The following is a 19218-nucleotide window of genomic DNA, read 5'->3' as shown; positions in this document are numbered from 1 at the left end:
TGCCATTCCCTTCTCCAGGCGATCTTTCTGACCCAGAGATTAAACCCAGGTCTCCTGCACTGTAACTAGATTCTTTACTGTCTGAGCTACAGAGAAGCCACAACATTACATGATCATTAAAAAACATAAGTAAATAAACAAATGGCTAGTAAGCTATGTGCATTTGAGGTCAATATTTCTATATTAATGTCTGAGAAATACTGTTGAATTGTTTCCCCAAGATCTAAAAAAATTTCAATCAAGCTCATAAATGTATACATAAACTTACACACATAGACATTACCAAAACCACAAGAGAAACTTTTATTAATCTAATCTTAGATCTACTTTTAAAATACCTACTACAATTATTTTACCTTCTACCTACTGTAGGAATAAAGCACTATATATGCAAATAAAGAGATGTGCTACATTGATAAGTTCTTGTAAAAGAAACTAAGAATGTCATTGGTTTTACCACAAATGGCAGTCCTTTCCAGTATTATTCCTATAGAAAAACATACCACAGTTTAAAAAAATCCTACATTATAGTATCATTATTTACATCTACCACAATTATATCTACCATTATTTAACTGATTTATATGTGAAACACATTAATTTATGCAAGTTTCCATTAACAAGTTCAAGAACTCTAATTCTGACTTAGGAACAATCCAGGAAGAAATCACTATGGTGAGCCTGATATTAAAGACTAAAGTTTTCTGGCAAGAACATGAAAAACGAAATAGTATGGCATCATATTTAATCTTTCAGAGCCTCAAGGTAATATTCTATACTGGATACTACCCAGCAGTATTTGAAAACGTATAGACCATAATATTTTTCAATTAAGTTGCCAACATAATGCTATCAAGTGAGGCAGAGTGTGTGCATACGTATTAATATGTATGTGTACGGACGTATCCTTATATACATATGGAGAAACCGTAACACAAATAAATGATCACCAGCCCTCTTGGGAATGTGAAGTACTGCTGCTGCTGCTAAGTCGCTTCAGTCGTGTCCAACCCTGTGCGACCCCACAGACAGCCTCCCACCAGGCTCCCCGTCCCTGGGATTCTCCAGGCAAGAACACTGGAGTGGGTTGCCATTTCCTTCTCCAGTGCATGAAAGTGAAAAGTGAAAGTGAAGTCGCTCAGTCCTGTCCGACTCTTAGCAACTCCATGGGATTTTCCAGGCAAGAGTACTGGCGTGGGTTGCTACTGCCTTCTCCGAATGAGAAGTACACAACTGAAAAAAAGTGTCTGGTGACACACTCTGTCCTGAAGCAGACCAAACATGGTGTCCATGTGTGTGCCTGTGTGCTCAGTCATGTCCAACTCTTTATCACACTGTGGACTGTAGCCCACCAGGCTCCTCTGTCCATGGGATCTCCCATGCAAGAATGCTGGAGTGGGTTGCCATTTCTTCCCCTAGGGATCTTCCTGATCCAGGGATCAAGCCCACGTCTGTTGCACTGGCAGGTGGATTCTTTATCACTGGGTCACTTGGGAAGCCCATCCTGTCCACACTGAGGTGGAAATCTCAGGGTCACTGAAACATTAAACTATAAAAACAGTATGCCTTTTTCTTTTTCTGTTTTGTTCAATACTGTATCTAGAACTGTGCCTGGAAATTAACAGATGCTTATTTACTGGATGGATTAATTAATCCGTGTTCCTCTGATTTTGATATGTGACCACGGAAAGGAGAAAACAAGATAAGTCTTTCAGAGACAGAAAGGCATCAGTGGCCTTCTTAAGGGAAGGTCTTTACTGCCTCATTCATCTTTGTTACATTAGCATCACACGCAAGGAGGATGGATATGCCTAATACGCATTAGCAGAATGAAAATTTAGTGGTGTTAATATTTTGCAGAAAACTGAGAAAAATAAGTGGCTGACATGCTCCTTCCTCACTTAAAGTCTGCTAGTATAAGTTGCATTCAATCACTGAAGAAAAGTAATATATAAGCTCTGAACTATCATCATACTATATGGAGCTGCCCATAATTGGGTTAATAAAATTTAGGTATTAATGTAAAGTATTTAAATATGAATGTAGACAGACTTAAGGCTTAGGTTATTTCAACATTTCAAAGTATATTCCATTTTTTATATGTGGATGATAGCTGTAAAACTCAAAAGTCTGCAGTTAGTGCCACAATTTTGGAGAAAGTTGTGTTCCTGATTTCAAAACTTTCTGGAGTTTAGAAGGTAACATGGGACATATGCTGTGCATGGCAGAACACTTATAGTATATCACATATGAACATTTCTACAGCAAAATATACAAATATTCAGATAAACAATAAACATGACTGTCTTATGTTAGCCAGGGTTAGATTTGGATAACATGTTAAAGCATTTTGTTTTCAGGGCTTACTGGACTCTTGGTCTGCAGACAAGGAACCATAGGGTTATTTCATACTTGTTTGCCCAGCCAGAAGCTTTGTAACCTGTTTATTTCTAGCATATTTTTCATCTGTCTCCCATACTCCACATCTTAAACTAAGTTAGTTTCTGTAAAATATGACCTACAAGTTTAAATAGGCTTGCCCTGATTGTTATCAACAAAAGGGGGTAACAATTCATGGCAGTTATTTCTATGCTATAGTTGTAGATTTACAAACAATAATTTTCTTTGCATTAGTATCTGACAACTGAGGCACAACATAATACTTTGACATCACAAGATGACAAAAACATCTAGAAAGCAATGTTATTGAAGTCATCATAAATTGTGAAAACAAAATATGAATTCAGTTCAGTTCAGTTGCTCAGTCGGGTTCGACTCTTTGCGACCCCATGAATCCCAGCACGCCAGGCCTCCCTGTCCATCACCAACTCCCAGAGTCCACCCAGACTCACGTCCATCAAGTTGGTGATGCCATCCAGCCATCTCATCCTCTGTCATATTTTAAAATCTAGGATTACATGGCAAAAGTTAACCCTTGAAACCATTCCTTCAACAAATCCTTACCCAGTCAATATACCATAGTGTTTAATGATGCTGTAGCTAGACACCCGATGGCACCCGACTCCAGTACTCTTGCCTGGAAAATCCCAGGGATGGAGGAGCCTGGAAGGCTGCAGTCCATGGGGTCGCTAAGAGTCAGACATGACTGAGCACTTCACTTTCACTTTTCACTTTCATGCATTGGAGAAGAAAATGGCACCCCACTCCAGTGTTCTTGCCTGGAAAATCCCAGGGACGGCGGAGCCTGGTGGGCTGCCATCTATGTGGTCGCACAGAGTGGGACACAACTGAAGCGACTTAGCAGCAGCAGCAGCAGCAGCAGCAGCAGCAGCAGCAGCAGCAGCAGCAGCAGCAGCAGCAGCAGCAGCAGCTAGACACCCAGGTTAGAATCTTAGCTCCATCATCTACTAGCTCTAGGGCAAGTCAGCTAAACTTCCTACACCTCTGGATCCTATATTTACAAAATAGGGAGAACATAATGCAATCTTCCCTGGTGGCTCAAAGGTTAAAGTGTCTGCCTGGAATGCAGGAGACCTGGGTTCGATCCCTGGGTTGGTAAGATCCCCCGGAGAAGGCAATGGCACCCCACTCCAGTACTCTTTCCTGGAGAATCCCATGGAGGGAGGAGCCTGGTGGGCTACAGTCCATGGGGTCGCAAAGAGTCAGACACGACACAGCGACTTTACTTTCACTTTACTTAACGCAATCTCTTACTTCATGAGGTAATTGTCAGGATTAAATGAGTTCATATGTGCAAAGTACTTAGAACAGTGTCTCCCCTGCATCCCGTTAGACTCGTATTATACTGTTAGCCTGTTTTAGCAACATCAAAACATTAACATTACTTTTCTGCTTCCCTGAATTAAAATCTAAGCTCCATCAGGGCATGGCCATTGTCCATCTAATTCACTCTTATGTCTACAGATTCTAAAAAGTTTCCAACCTTCTTCTAAGTTAATACATATTTTGGGACTGTTATTACTGTTAATAAATCTCATATCCAGAAATGAATAATTTGCAGCAGTATAATTAAAGTGAAAAAAAACCAATATGTGAGACCAAGCAATAACACAAGTTTCTTCTGTCCACAACTTCTCTGATCTCCTGCTTAGCAAACAGCATCCTTCCCATTTTAAAGGTGCTGCGAAGGCTTTCCTGCGCCATCTGCATCGAGACTAAGGTGGCCCTCTCATGCTCCTGCAGTGTTTGGTATAGGAGTTCATTTAAGCAACTACCCTTTTGTACTATAAGGGTTTATTTATGGTTTAACCACTAACTATAAAACGCTCAAAGGAACTGTGATTTTCATTTTTGTATATCCACAGGAAGAAGGGAAGAATCATCTTTTTATTTACAGCTACTGCCTTGCACAATACAAAAAAATAAGACCACAAGAAAATTTATAGTTTATATTCTGCTTACTCATCTTTTGCACAATATAGGAAACATTGTTAAGAAACTGAGGATTTAAAACAAAATCCCCTGATATGTGGTAACCAGTTAATTCCTTTGTTGATAAAATAAAGTGACAATAAAAGGTATCAGATGATCTGAAAATGCCAGTTTTTCCCCAAGTTCCAATGGAATACATGTGTGGAAAAAAACTTTAGAAAGCTCCATTTTAGTTTATACACTTAAAAAAAAAATCAGAGAATCTATTAAAATCACTCTCCAAACTTGCTCAACAGTACCACTCTGTTTTTCTTTCTTTCTAAAGTTTTCTAACAGTTTTCATATTTTCTGACTTTTTTGGCTATGGCAGACTCTCATAAGTGCCATCTAAATGAGTATACCCTATGTTTGTTTCTTCTTCATTTTCAAAACTGCTAAGTAGTAATTACTTTTAAGATTAAGCGTCAAACTGTATCTGAGTTTAGTTATATTTAGAAAATGAAATATTCAAAATCACAGCTGCACAGTCATTTGAAAGTATTCAGTAAACAAAAACATGTCATATTCTAACAGTATCAAAACTCCTTAAAGAATTTTCTAGACTTAACAAAAACTTCAACAAATTGGTCATACATAAAAAGATACTAAAGATAATTTCTGAAGTCTAAGAGTTTATAGCCTCAAGTGAGGAGACAAGATAACTAAATGAAGCTGTCAAATAACCCCACTAGACAGCACATGTAAGTCTAAGAGCCGAAGGTAATGGCCACAGCTACAGTATGCCCCACTCACGGATGAGGACAACGGTGGGAGCCATCAGTGCCAGGAGGAAGGTTCCATCCAGAGAGAAGCTTGACTGCGTGGTCATGGAAAGGATTTGGAGAAGGTGGCACAAATGTAACTGGCAGATACAGAACAGACTAGCATGGGGGAGGGCAACATGATGCTGGCTTTTTAAAGGCTTCATTATTTCTGAAGGTTAAGGGAATATCCAACTATTTCCTCTTGACTAAGAGTTCCATGAAACAAATGTGGAGTCTCGTGAAATCTCTTTCAGGCATCAAGACGTTTTAGAAGAGCAGATGGGATTTTCTGATTTGCTACAACTACTTTTAGAAAGAATGAATCATAGCTAGACTAGAATTAAAAAATAAAAATAAAAGGTAAACCTGGATTGGGGCAAAAGGCAAAGCTATGTCAGAAATGTAAGACTAAGTTGCAGTGCTTTAAGAAACAGGCAAGTATTTCTGGCAGCTGCATTTGCTAGCATGAAAAGTACTCCTGTAGTAGAGATTATTAATAGCAATATACTTTGGGAGAGGCTGTCATTTAAACTGTACAAATATCACACTAAAACTCAGAAATATAAATGTATAAACTAAGATGACAAAAACTGAGATAACCATAAGACAGTAAAAATATATAAATCAATGATAAATTATAAAACTACACATATGGATCATCTGTGCAGATAAAAAAAGATGATAGCTTTAAAACTATGGGAAGAGTAGAAGAAAATTATAGCTAACAATAATATACATGACAGGTCAATGGCAAATATTATTTTCCAGAAAGAAGTTTTAAAAATCACATGAGCAACAAATAATTTCTTGTTCTACTTGTACATTTTCCTATTGAAGTTTTAAGTATAAACACATATAATTATTTTCTCAAAATGAAAAAACATTCCTTCGATAGAAAACTTAGAACAATAAACACTGAAATATATTATCAAGTAGGTAAAATCCATAAAACTTGGTCATACTAGAAATAAATTTGCTTAAAATATGATCTCTTTCTCTTGTTAAATAACATTGGAAGTCCCTCATGTTGGTTTTGATTTGATACAGTCTTTCTGGAAAACAACTTAGCAGTATTTATCAAGAATCTAAAAAAAATTCATATTCCTTGACCCAATAATTCTACTTCCAGAAAAAGGTGTATAGGGACATTAAAGATTTATATATAAAAAAGTTCAAAGCAGGTCACTGACCAAATTAGCAACAGTAGGGAAATGATGATACATCCACTTGACAGATTATAATATACTTTTGAATAACTACAGCCATGGGGAACTACCAGCGACATATTAAAAATGAATTAAAGTAGCAATTAAAAAATTATTTCCTTATAATTTTTATTGTGGCTATTTGTGAGTAGTGGAATTACTGATAACTTGGGAAAATGTGAAGAAACACTTCTGTATTTTACATACTGAGCATATCTAATTTTTATAAAGAGAAGTAGAAGATATTAACTATTGCAAGAAAATAAAAATTCTCTATATCATCACTCAACTCAGAGGATTTAGGGGATTATCAAACTACTCAGGAAGGTAGTTCTTCACAAGTTTGCTTAAACAACAGAACTTATAATGGCTTACAAAATCTTCATACAAGTGAAAATTATACTGTAGAGTAAATTAGAGAGGTTGTTTTCTGAAACAAAGGCAATACAACTGTCTGATAAAACTGGCAGATATTTGCTGAAAAGTCTATTAAAGGAGCCTAAAAAATCATAGATAGCTTGAACTAACTGAAGATTATACATGCAAAACAACAAAATAGACTATGCCTGAATGAGAATAAAATTTTGAATACAGCATATTCTTAAAAATTAGTATCAATAATTCAACAATGAAGAAAAAAACTTGAATCCAAGAGAGGTATAATGTTATTTTAAATTTTTGTTATCACAGTCAAAAGTATTAATTGAACAAACTGGTGAGACTGGAACTGCACTGCAGTTTGAAGATGGTTAATCTGTCAGACACACTGTTCTGACTGGTTGCCTACCAAACACAGACCCGGCAGTATGACAAAGGCTCTCTCCTTAACCAAACTCTAATCAGGCTCCTTTGAGCTCTTTTTCAACTAGGCCCTGCCCTTGGGCATGTTCTCAAGAACCAAATTTTAGCAAGAATCCTGCTAAACCATATTAACCAGAATTCCCCACCCTTGATATTGATCACACTCAGGACCTGAACCTCCCCTCCATATCTACTGGTTTTGCCAGTCTCCCATCCCCCAGGTGATGTTTGATCACCTTGATTAGTTCATTTAACCAGTGTCATCCTGTTAGCCCCGATACTTCTTAGTAATTATCTACCATCTGACCTCGTAACCTGCTTTATGGCTGTAAATTCATACTTTTAAGAGTTGAGCCCAATCTGCCTTCCCTATTGCAAGGCTCCCTAATAGAAGTCCCTTCCCAGGTGGCACTAGTAGTAAAGAATCTGCCTGCCATGCAGGAGATGTAAAGAGATGTGGGTTCAGTCCCTGGGTTGGGAAGATACCCTGGAGAAGGCCATGGGAACCCACTCCAGTATTCTTGCCTGGAGAATCCCATGGACAGAAGAGCCTGTCAGGCTATAGTCCATAGGATTGCACATAGTTGGACATGACTGAAGTAACTTAGCATGCACAGACTAGTAACAGTCCCTACAGGTACCATGACAGTCCTCCTGAACATCTGTCTTGATTTTAACAAGGGTTATGAAAAACTTTTTCTTTGGTACCACCCCTCAGCTTATAGAAAGGCAATAAACATATATACTGTTTGAATATTTCTAGTTTTTTATGACTAGAATCACTGCATCATCTGTGGGATAACTTTACAAATGAAACATTTTAAAAAGAGAGTACACAAAAAATACTCAATGTATAAATATAATATGCTACCAAAGTTATCTTCAGGTCAATTATTTGAAGCTTTGAATGAATTTTGTCAAAGAAACAATGTCAACATTGATAGGTTCCCAGGCTTACCCTTCAAAATATAAAGTGGTTGAAAAAAGTTTAAGTTCATTTTAAAAAGAAGGTTAAAAAATATAGTAGAAAGAGAATAGCTACTACCTGTGGCACTGGAGAGTCCTGAGGTTAAACACCAGCTTTACTATTTATCAAGAAAACTGGGGAGAGGTAAGTTGTTTGAGCCTTGGCTTTCAAGTACACCAAGTGGAGCTAATACCTAACTTACAACATTAACAAACATTTAAAAGTTAATTAAAATACATAAAATAGCTGGAGAACGCACAGTGTATTTAGTAGATTCTTTCACAATGATAGCAAGGCTTTCCTGGGGCTCAGTGGTAATGAATCCTCCTGCCAACATAAGAGATGCAGTCTGAACGCTGGGTTGGGAAGTTCCCCTAGAGAAGGAAATGGCAACCTCTCCAGTATTCTTGCCTGGGAAATCCCACTGACAGAGGAGCCTTGCGGGCTATAGTCCATGGGATCGCAAAAAATTCAGACACAACTTAGCGATTAACCAACAACTGTATATTGAGAAGGTAAATTAACAAGTAGGATGAAAAAATTCTAGTGATTAGGCACATAAACATTTTTCTCTACATAGCTACAAAAGAATTAGAAGAGAGAATCAGGATTTCTAAAGGAATGAAAAGGCTTATGGCTCTAACAACCTTTCTAAAACTTTACTGTTAACTGAAATTTATATTCAAACAAAAAGATGTATGCACAAGATTTACTATGGTAGTATTGTAATCCTAAAAACCTACATCACTGTTTCATGAATAAAGTTTTATTAAAACACAATCATGTCCATTCAGCCACTCCTTTAAGTACTGTCTACAGCCACTTTCAAACAATGGCAGAGCTCAGTAGTTCTATAGTGACTATTTGGTCTGCAAAGCCCAAAATAGTTGCTGGCCCTCTGCAGAAAAAGGACCCTTGTGGACCCTTGACTTAAACTAATGCTAAAAAAATCTGCCTGCAATGCAGGAGACACAGGTTTGATTCCTGGGTCAGAAAAGTCCCCTGGAGGAGGGCATGGCAACCCACTCCAGTACTCTTGCCTGGAGAATCCCAAGGACAGAGGAGCTGTTGGGTTACAGTCCATAGGGTCACAAAGAGTCAGATACAACTGAAGCGACTGAGCATGCACGTACTCAATGATAACAATACACAGGAGTGATATTAACTCAAATATTTGCTCAAATGACACAAATATTCTATTTTATCTCCATTTTCATTTTAAAGCAAAGTGTTTATTTTTAAACATGGACATGGTACTTTAAACAGAACTTGGTATAGAATATAACCACTACAAAATTATTTTCAACTATCAGAAAACTAGTCATATATTTCATCATTGCCTGAGCTCCTGGGCTTCAGGGGAACAAGTTCCACACCATACTGCCTCCCCCTCACCTCCCTACAGCTTCCACCAGCAGTTTCACCCCATTCTCTTACTCAGCTCTGCTGCTGCTGCTTATGCTACACAACTGGTATGTGGTTCAAATGCAAGAATATAAATGCACTCTAAAAACATATTTTTCTATAAATCAACAGTCAACCAGGTATCTTTTAAAGCCTGGATATAAACCATGAATTTCACGTCACTTAGAAATTTCTACCAAAAAGTAACACTGAAGAATAACCTTATGAGAATACTGTAAATGCTTAAAAGTCTCCGAACAAAAACAAAAGGAGTTCAAGATTTAAGCCTTAGAGTGAATTTTCTTTCAACATACTATTATTAATTGCAAGATATTATTTCTCTTATCATCAGAAAGCAAAAAATGGTGCCAGATAAGCTATGAAATTCCAACAAGACATATCCTAATTTCATATATGTTTAAAATGTAGAAAAATAATGTATCTTAGGATTTGGAAATACAGTATTACCATATAGGCATTTCAATTTCAAAGAAAAATAAAACAATTTTCCAGTGATTTTATAAACTCAGTTTTTCCTGTAAATTTTCTCTCCCTTTAAAGGATGATCATTTAGTTCAGAAACCAAAATCATTTACATAATAATAAATTAGACTAGTAGTACTGATAGTACTTAATGATGGAGTAAATTAATTCTGTGAAAGCATTTCAAGAGCTATAAATTGAAGTTGTAGTTATGAAAACTATTCCAAGGAATTTTTCACAATTTAAAAAGTTATTTTATTGTGCAAACATTCAATAGATCAATACCTATGATGAATGGAGGGGCAATAACATTATTTTTCAACTTTTAACAAGTCAAACCTACACAGTCTTTTAAGAGGTCACACAGTATTAGCTCACTACTTAGAAGAAAAAAAATGGCCTACAAAACAGAGAAGTCTATACACATGTGGTCAGTGTATAATAATTTGATTAAAAGAGGCTAAACACATCTAATGAAAGATATACTGGATGTTAAATACAAAATATGATTAATTACATATCACACCAGAAGTCTTTTCAAGATCTTTGATAAAATATACATTTAAAGTGTCTATCATTAACATTACTAAGGGAAAATAAGTAAGTTAAACAACAAAGAACATGTGAATCAAAGCTACTTAAATTAACCAGTTGCAAAAAGGAGGGGATGGGGATATAATTACACTAGCCCTCTAACATTTCTAGTAGTCGGAGTCAATGAGTTATGCAATAGTAAATTATTGGCAGGCAGTCTGAAAATGAGTGTGTTAATTCTGTTTTCTAACTATCTTCCCCTAAATTAGCATGATGTTCTAGTTTGAATTCTACTTTTCAGATCTAGTACTCTCCTGTAATTACAAATGCCAGGCTATAATTTAACGTCAACAGTAACCTAGAAAAGTCAATCTGAATAGCGACCCTAGGAAACCCTCGAGGAAAGCCTTCACAGTGTCTATTAAATTTTCCTAATAGAATCTGCTCCTGATTCTTTTAAGTTTCATGTAAAGAAGATGAAGACAGAAAACACGCAGTGTGACATAATGAAGTAATGTGTCATACAGTGTACTTGTTTATTAGAAATATTCAACAAGAAAAAAAGTACATTGATTGTCAATATCTTAACCCCTCAATCAAAAAATTCCAATTTATTTTCCTCAATTTGACGGTTTACTTGTATTGATATTTTTTACAGAAGTATTAAAATGAAAAATTAATTTATTAATGACCTTAAAGAGGCTACTAGAAAATGCTCTGTGTAAATGCTTAAATCAGAGCAGTGACCTCATTCAGAAGTTATAAAAGTGACAAAGCGAAAGAAGAAAAGATTTAAAGAAAAAAAGAAACACTTTCTGAAAACATAGTAAAGAAGAAAATGAGGTGACAGAGGGATTTATATTTTATATTCAATGTTTAATTTGTGTTACATTTAAAACCTACTTAAAATGCTTTTCAACATGGCTACCACTTATTTGGAGTAGAAGTAGAAACAGTTCAAAAACTAAAGTAATTAGAAAACGTATTTTTACAAAGGCTATTTAAGTCCCAGCAAATAAAGAGGAAAAATATTTTTCAGGTATTATAAGTTAACCTATTTGTTTAACAGAATATTTGTCTTTCAGTTAAAAGAAAAGAGGAGAGGGTTAAAAAGGACTAAAACACTAATAGTATGGATACGTGCATCTCTGACAGGTATTTTTTGGTTTAATGTGTTCAGGATCCTAAACATATACTAGATCTAAAAATATATTACTCTAGTTAATAATTCAAAATGACAATATGAAGTAACTGGAAAAATACAACAAAACCATTAATATTAACAGGGTCAAAACTTGGCGGGGAGGAGAATGTTATCCTGAAGAACATACAGAAAATCATAACCTGATTATAGATTAGTACAAATTCTACAAAATGTCTGTTACTTCAGGATTGTCTATATATAAACTACATCGTAACTGCCACACAACAGCACACTAGTTTTATTTTACATAACAGCAAAAAGTAATGTCTCTATGAGGTTGTTTAATTTAAAAAACAGTGATTTAAAAATAATCCAGCTTCAAGTGCCAGATAAACTCTTTGTAAGAGCTAGATACTGTAATTCCCATGTTAAAGGACAGTCCCACCAGCTCTTTACTTTTCCCACAAAATAAAAACAACAAATTTGGGTTTTCAGTATTTGCCAACATATTTCAAAACACGGTTTTTAAGTTTACCAATTTTAAGTAAGTTTAAAGAATTCTAATACCATAAAAATAAACGAGAGACAAAAAGGTAAATTAGGTAACCTTGCCCTCAAGACTCTCTATCATGTTACTAAAACTGTCACTTACAGAAGTTCTCAGGGGCAACATAATGCTCCGATAGTTTTAGTTATAAATATCAATTGAAATTTGAAGCATGTTTTCACCAAAAGAGGCAGAAGTAGTTCATTTCAATAAATATTCCTGTTTTTAAAATGTGTAAGACTTACCCGTCTTCGACAAAACGGGAGGCCTTGGGCAATGATGCTAATGCTAAATATCTTCATCACGGTTTGATGTGGTAGAGGCTCTTTTGCACTTTTAAGATCAACAGGAACCAAGCCATGGTTTAGAGTAGCCTTCCCCGGTTTTGACATTTTAAAACTCCTCTTGGCTGATGAATACTCTCTACATGTAATACAGGCACATTACTAAAAACTCTAAGCACCAAATTAAAATACAACTTTCTAATTAAAAAAAAAAAAGGCTGAGAACCCAAGGCCTGCTGCTTTTGTCTTTCAACCTTCTCCTACCGAATGTCCTGACCTGTCTGAGGCTTGGTGAAGTGCAAACTATCCTAGAATAGCCAGGAATTATAAACTACTGAAGTGAAAGCTCCTGCTCCTGCCAGTCAAACAGCTGGTGAACCTCCCTTACAAAGTCAGTAAGACAACCAGAGCAGGGCTATGCCACAGGGTCCCTTCGAAAACTTCTCCAGTGACTAACCTAGGTATACTCCCTAGAAAGTGGAAGTGAACTTTTCTCTATAAAAATCCAGAAGTTAATCACTGTATTTTCTTTTGAATATTTATTGCCTTTCTTAAGCAAATATCAACATTATTATTTTAGGAGTGTTTTGAACTGTGCTTCAAATTTAAGGGCAGTATTTATGCATGCTCAAACACTATAAACATACATTTGTCCTATCTTAGCTAAATTCAGAATGAGCACTGTATCTTCAAGTGTTTGTCTTTAGTAAGCTCTTCTTCTCTTCTATACGTACCACTCTTTACCTCACACTCACTGGGACATTAATCGACTCTAGCTCTGGATAGTTAATAAAAACCACTTCAGGTTAGTCTTAACAGGTGACATTTTAGTTTGCAAATTTCAGTTCAATCTCTATAATTCTGAAATACTTAGCAATTCCACTTGAAAGTATAACAGTCCCATGACTGATTAAATATATTTTAAAACCCAAATACTTATAAATATAACCTGTGATGTAATTAAAGTAAAACGAATAATTACTAACCAGCTCATCACAAATCCTTAGGGCCTAATTTCTCTGATATACCACAGTCAGATATATCTTTCTAAAACATGGAGATGGAATGTGCTATACAATCCACTTCTCAAGAACTCTGAATGGTTCCCCAATGCCTAAGATAAAGTTTGGAGATGAAAACTCTCCTCCAAGTGGCCCCAAACTCATCTTTCTAGCATTATCTCAAATAGTTTCCTAAATTAACCACTTATGCCACGTTAATCTTTATGCTATATTTCATATGCAAGCCCACAAACTAGAACGTTATGAAGATTTTTAAAAATCTTAGTGTGAGAATGGGTAGCAGTTTTGAAATAGATGGTAGATAACAGACGTGAACTATCCATTCACAGTGCTCAGCCACTTAGCTTGTTCTCTCCTTCCATTCTATTTTCTTCTTCCAAAAGCCAGTCATCTCACTTCTCGCTCTAACTGTATTTATAGATTTTTAGAATGTGATACGGAGAGAATTAGAAAAGAGAAGTGTCAGAAATGGGTGATTTCTTCTTTGATTCTGGAGAGACCTATCTTACTAAATATTACCAAGTGGGTTGCAGGGAAGGCAATCCACACACAAGAAATACCCCTAGTCCAGCCATATGCTATTTTCTTAAAGTACACCCTTCTCTGACATCACAATTTAAAATGAATTAATACTTGAAAATGCAAAATCATTAGCAGAGGTGACATTTTTACTTATACAAAAGTAAACAACTGCATTCATCCAAGTAGGTAGATATATATATATAGACCAATAAGCACATGTAAAGATGCTCAATATCACTAATCATTAGGGAAATGCACACCAAAACCTGAACCACACTGAACATCCATTAACATGGTTATTACTTACACACACACACACACACACACACACACACACACACACACACACACACACAGAGGAAATAAGTTTTAGCAATGATGTGGAGAAACTGGGACCCTGTCTGCTGTTGGTGGGAATGTAAGACGGACAAAGCTACTGTGGAAAACAGAGATTCCTCAAAAAATTACTGTGATTCAGCAATTCCACTTTTGGATATACACCCAAAAGAACTAAAACCAGGGCTCACACAGATATTTGTACACCCATGTTCACAACAGCATTATTCACGAAAGCTGAGAGGTGGGGAAACAACCTAAGGAGCCACTGATGGATGAACGGGTGAAAACAGTGGCACACACATATACAAAGAACATCATTCAGCCCAAAGAGCAAGAAAATTCAGACATAACATAGGTAAATTTTGAAGGTAAGTGAAGTAAGTCAAGAAAGGGAAAATATTGTATGACTCCACTTATATGAGGAATGAGGAGCTAGTGTTCCAAGGGTACAGAATTTCTGTTGGAAAAGATAAAAGAGATTCTGGAGACGACAGTGTGAACGGCTGCACAACACTGTGAATGTGTGTGAAGCCAGTGAATTGTACACTTAAACATGGTAAACCTTATGTTATAGGTACTTAATCACAATAAAAGCAATGTTTTAATAAAAAAGGAAATGACTAAGAATACTACTATAATCACTGGGGGGGGGGGGACCAACAGAGATCTAGGGATAGGAGAGAAGGTACTAGAAAACTGTAAGTTGATATGGCAGAAAAAGCTGAGACTGATATCTAAGAAAAACACGTCTATGGCCCCACTGAACTATCTACTACCTTGCAGAATGAATGTCTCTAGCCTCACTCTAGTCTCGGCATTTCATCTGGTGCTCACTTTTATTTCTTAACACAAGTATAATTAAAAAAAAAAAAAAAACTTCAGTCATATAGTGTTTTTTTCTCCTTATTAGGAAAATAAATCCCTTTGTTGAAGCTGCTCACACAGAATGCCCTCCTCCAAGTTACTATCAGTGTCTACTTTGTTAATATTACATACAGCTTTATGCAGACTGACATTATTCTAAAAAAAAAAAAAAAGAAAATCTCTCTCAGTGATATCTCTGAAATCAGTTAGTTAATTAACCCCTCAAAATTCATTTCTTGGAACCACACAGAAGATATACTTTAAACTGTGGTGTTATTTCAATCCAGAAAAATTAGAAGCATGTACTACATTCCACTAGTTTAACTGTTCTGCAGACAAAAATGAATCAGATGAACTCCAATTTCAACTTGCACTTAATAAAGATACCATACTGAAAATCAGTTTTCCCTTTTCTATCTAAAAATTTTGTAATCACATGCATTTATAGGTAGATAGCTTGAAGGCAAGGATGATATGAACTTCTCTAATCTTCTTGGATTCTGATCCTAAAGCAGGGAAAGGGGAGGAGATTTGGAATTGCAAAGAATTTGGACTGGGGAAATTAAAACTAAAATAAACAGGGCTCATTTTACTGCTTTTAAGAGGGCAAAATTATTATGAAGTAAAACTAGTTTTCCATTTTTAAGAAATTATTTATGGTAATAATAGAAATGAACATTAAAGCAGTTTTATATATTAAATGTGTTTTACACTATATATCAAGTTTTGGTAAACACAAAGTGGTGACATTCTAATTCAACTCATTTTTAAAATCAGTAAGTAGCTGCCCTCAACTGGATAGTATGGAGCATTGCAACTCAAGCAAACACTTACATATCTACAATATACTTCTGTGAAAAAGAGACAATATTAGCGATTGAGCAGAGTGAGTACTAATTCCCAAACTACTGTTTCATCTTTTTTCTGAGCAATCAAGTTAACAGAAGTTGTAAAGCAATGTTCTAAATCAGCATGTGTCTGTGCTCAGTCGTATCCGACTCTGCGACCCCATGAACTGTAATCCGCCAGGCTCCTCTGTCCATGGGGTTCTCCAGCAAGAACACTGTAGTGGGTTGCCATTTCCTTCTTCACTAAATCAGCATGGAAATGACCAAAATACAAAATCTTCAAATACAGATGAAAACCCTAGTCAATGAAGGAAACTGTAGACAACATGTAGGAGAACCCCAGTGGCTAATATTTTAAAATGCAGCTAGTTCCATGTGTTCAAGAAAAAAAACTTTTAGTCTAAATTATGCTTTTAAAAACATTAAAGATAACCTTAATTATGAACCCCTATCCAAACTGGGATTTTTCAAAACAGACAAGCTCTTTTTAAAATGATATCAACAAATATTATGGAAGTATAATAAGTAAGTCAAAATATTGATGCTGGAGTCAAACTGCCATAGTTCAAAGCTGGGTTCTATCACTTGTTAGTGGTATGTCCTTAAATTAATGCCTCTATGCTTCAATTTCATCTATATAGAACTTGCCTCACAGGACAGTTATCAAGATTGCATCAGTTAATGTGTGAGACACAGAACAATGCTTTGTACTAGTAAGTGCTCAATACTGCTAGCTGCCATTACTACTAGGATAAAAAGAAAAAACAACATACAGCCTTGCAGATTACATTTCAACCTTAAAAATCACTAAGAAAGCAAGCAAAGGTGCAAAACCCAGCTATGATAATTTTGGACTAGAATGTTTTAGATCACAATCCTCAACAATTTCTAGGAAGACTTCCTAAATTCTTTCAAAATTTTATTTAAAAATTAAGCTGGAACATCTTAGTAGTTGTGTTGTAGTATTTTAAGATTCCAGATAACACTATCCATCCAAAAAGAACTCAATATTGGGGAAGCTGTGATAAAGAGAAGATTCTCTATACAAGATATTTTGCCGCTTATCATCTCTGATTTTCTTTCTTCTAAACATTTGCACTAGCCACAGATCATTAAAATATAAATGCTACACGTAACAAAATACCAATGATATGGTATTTCTAAAATGTATTACAGTTCCATACACTCCAATTCTCTTACAACAATGATAAGATTTACAGCAGCTTATTCTGGATTTTGACTGCTTCTTTCATACATTATTATACAGAAGGCCCGTGATTTAACTGCTCCAGACCAAAGTCCACAGCATATGAGCAGCATAAAGATTTTCTATTTTTCATAAACTATTCTTAAATCAGCTAAAACAAATCACTTGGGAAGATACAAATTAACCTGTAAGTATTTCTAATTTTGTACCATAAGTTTTCAAAGTCTCATATCAAAAACTTTTGACAGGGAAACTATCATTTATTATGTCTGTGAATTTAAGCAACAAGTGACTTACTCTTTTGTACTAACAGAAACAGAAAATTTTCAGATTCCAAAAATTATACCACCACTGAGGACCGAAGAATTGATGCTTTTGAACTGTGGTGTTGGAGAAGACTCTTGAGAATCCCTTGGACTGCAAGGAGATCTAACCAGTCCATCCTAAAGGGGATCAGTCCTGGGTGTTCACTGGAAGGACTGATGCTAAAGCTGAAATTCCAATACTTTGGCCACCTCATGCGAAGAGTTGACTCATTGGAAAAGACCCTGATGCTGGGAGGGAGTGGGAGCAGAAGGAGAAGGGGACGACAGAGGATGAGATGGCTGGATGGCATCACCGACTTGATGGACATGAGTTTGGGTAAACTCCGGGAGTTGGTGATGGACAGGCAGGCCTGGCGTGCTGCGATTCATGGGGTCGCCAAGAGTCAGACATGACTGAGCGACTAAACTCAACTGAAAGTGGAATAAATCAGAATCCATATCCTTTTGAGATGAAAATATGGTATTATAAAGCATACTCATTTATTCTGGGATATAGTGTGAGACAGATTACCCTCTGTATCTAAGTCATTGTTTTCTAGTCTTTCCTAACCTTAGGTTGTTCTTGTTGTTCAATCACTATGTCATGTTTGTGACTGCACAAACATGCACTTTGTGACTGCAACATCAGGCTCCTCTGTCCTTCACTGTCTCCCAGAGTTTGCTCAAATTCATTTACACTGAGTCAGTGATGCTATGTAACCATCTTATCCTCTGCTACCTTTTGCCTTCAATCTTTCCCAGGATAGGGTCTTTTCAAATGAGTTGGCTCTTGGCATCCAAGCCAAAGTACTGGAGCTTCAGCTGCAGCATCAGCTCTTCCAACAAATATTCAGAGTTGCTTTCCTTTAGGATTGACTGGCTTGATCTCCTTGCTGTCCAAGGGACTCTCAAGTCTTCTTCAGCAACACAGTTCAAAAGCGTCAATTCTTTGGTGCTCAGCCTTCTTTAAGGTCCAAACTCTCACATCCATACAAGAATACTGGAAAAACCAAAGCTTCGACTGTATTGACCTTTGTCAGCAAAATGATGATTCTGCTTTTTAATACACTATCTAGGTTTCTCACAGTTTTCCTTCCAAGGAGCAAGCATCTCTTAATTTCATGTTTACAAAACTGGCATAAACAGTGACATTCAGAGTGCATTTGACTTTTTTAAATGAGTAACTGACTTTGGATTTTGTTCCCATATTTTGGCTTAGAACTTTAGTTATTAATATCAAGATGACACTTTTCCTCACTATTTTCATTAAATGTTTAAAGAAATATTTGTGATAAAACAAAAACCCATCTATTGGGTTGAATTAAGTATTTCAGAAATGTCTAGTATGAAGTTCTCAGTGACTATAACATAACTTGCCTCAAGATCAAGTTCAACTCTTATAGTCTGTGCTGGGTTACCCCAGCTGTTAAAACTGGTCTTACACAGCTGCTCTCCAAGAATTTAGCAGATGATTATTATAGCTACACCTTTAAGTCAACAATGACAAAAATGACATAGTAATTACAGGTATTTCAATCATGCAAAAACTTCATGTGATGATAAAGTAATTTAAAAGCAACAATTTT

The 19218-nt window shown here is 36.0% G+C and overlaps 1 protein-coding gene across 2 annotated transcripts in view; it reads right to left on the bottom strand.

Annotated features, from left to right (window-relative positions):
* FBXW7 (F-box and WD repeat domain containing 7) overlaps positions 1-19218 on the bottom strand; it is a 153465-nt gene that overhangs the window by 51760 nt on the left and 82487 nt on the right. Inside the window, exon 1 of one of the 2 annotated variants that reach the window (XM_068989595.1) lies at positions 12487-12633. The exons of the other annotated variant lie outside the window; for it this stretch is intronic. Within the exon in view, the coding sequence (XP_068845696.1) occupies positions 12487-12633 (147 nt within the window). Of the gene's footprint in view, positions 1-12486; positions 12634-19218 lie in introns of those variants that run through there. 2 annotated transcript variants of the gene reach the window in all.

Source organism: Capricornis sumatraensis, chromosome 17, assembly GCF_032405125.1.
Source record: "Capricornis sumatraensis isolate serow.1 chromosome 17, serow.2, whole genome shotgun sequence".
In the NCBI taxonomy this organism is placed as follows: Eukaryota; Metazoa; Chordata; class Mammalia; order Artiodactyla; family Bovidae; genus Capricornis; species Capricornis sumatraensis.
This window is presented reverse-complemented; position numbering and strand designations above follow the sequence as displayed.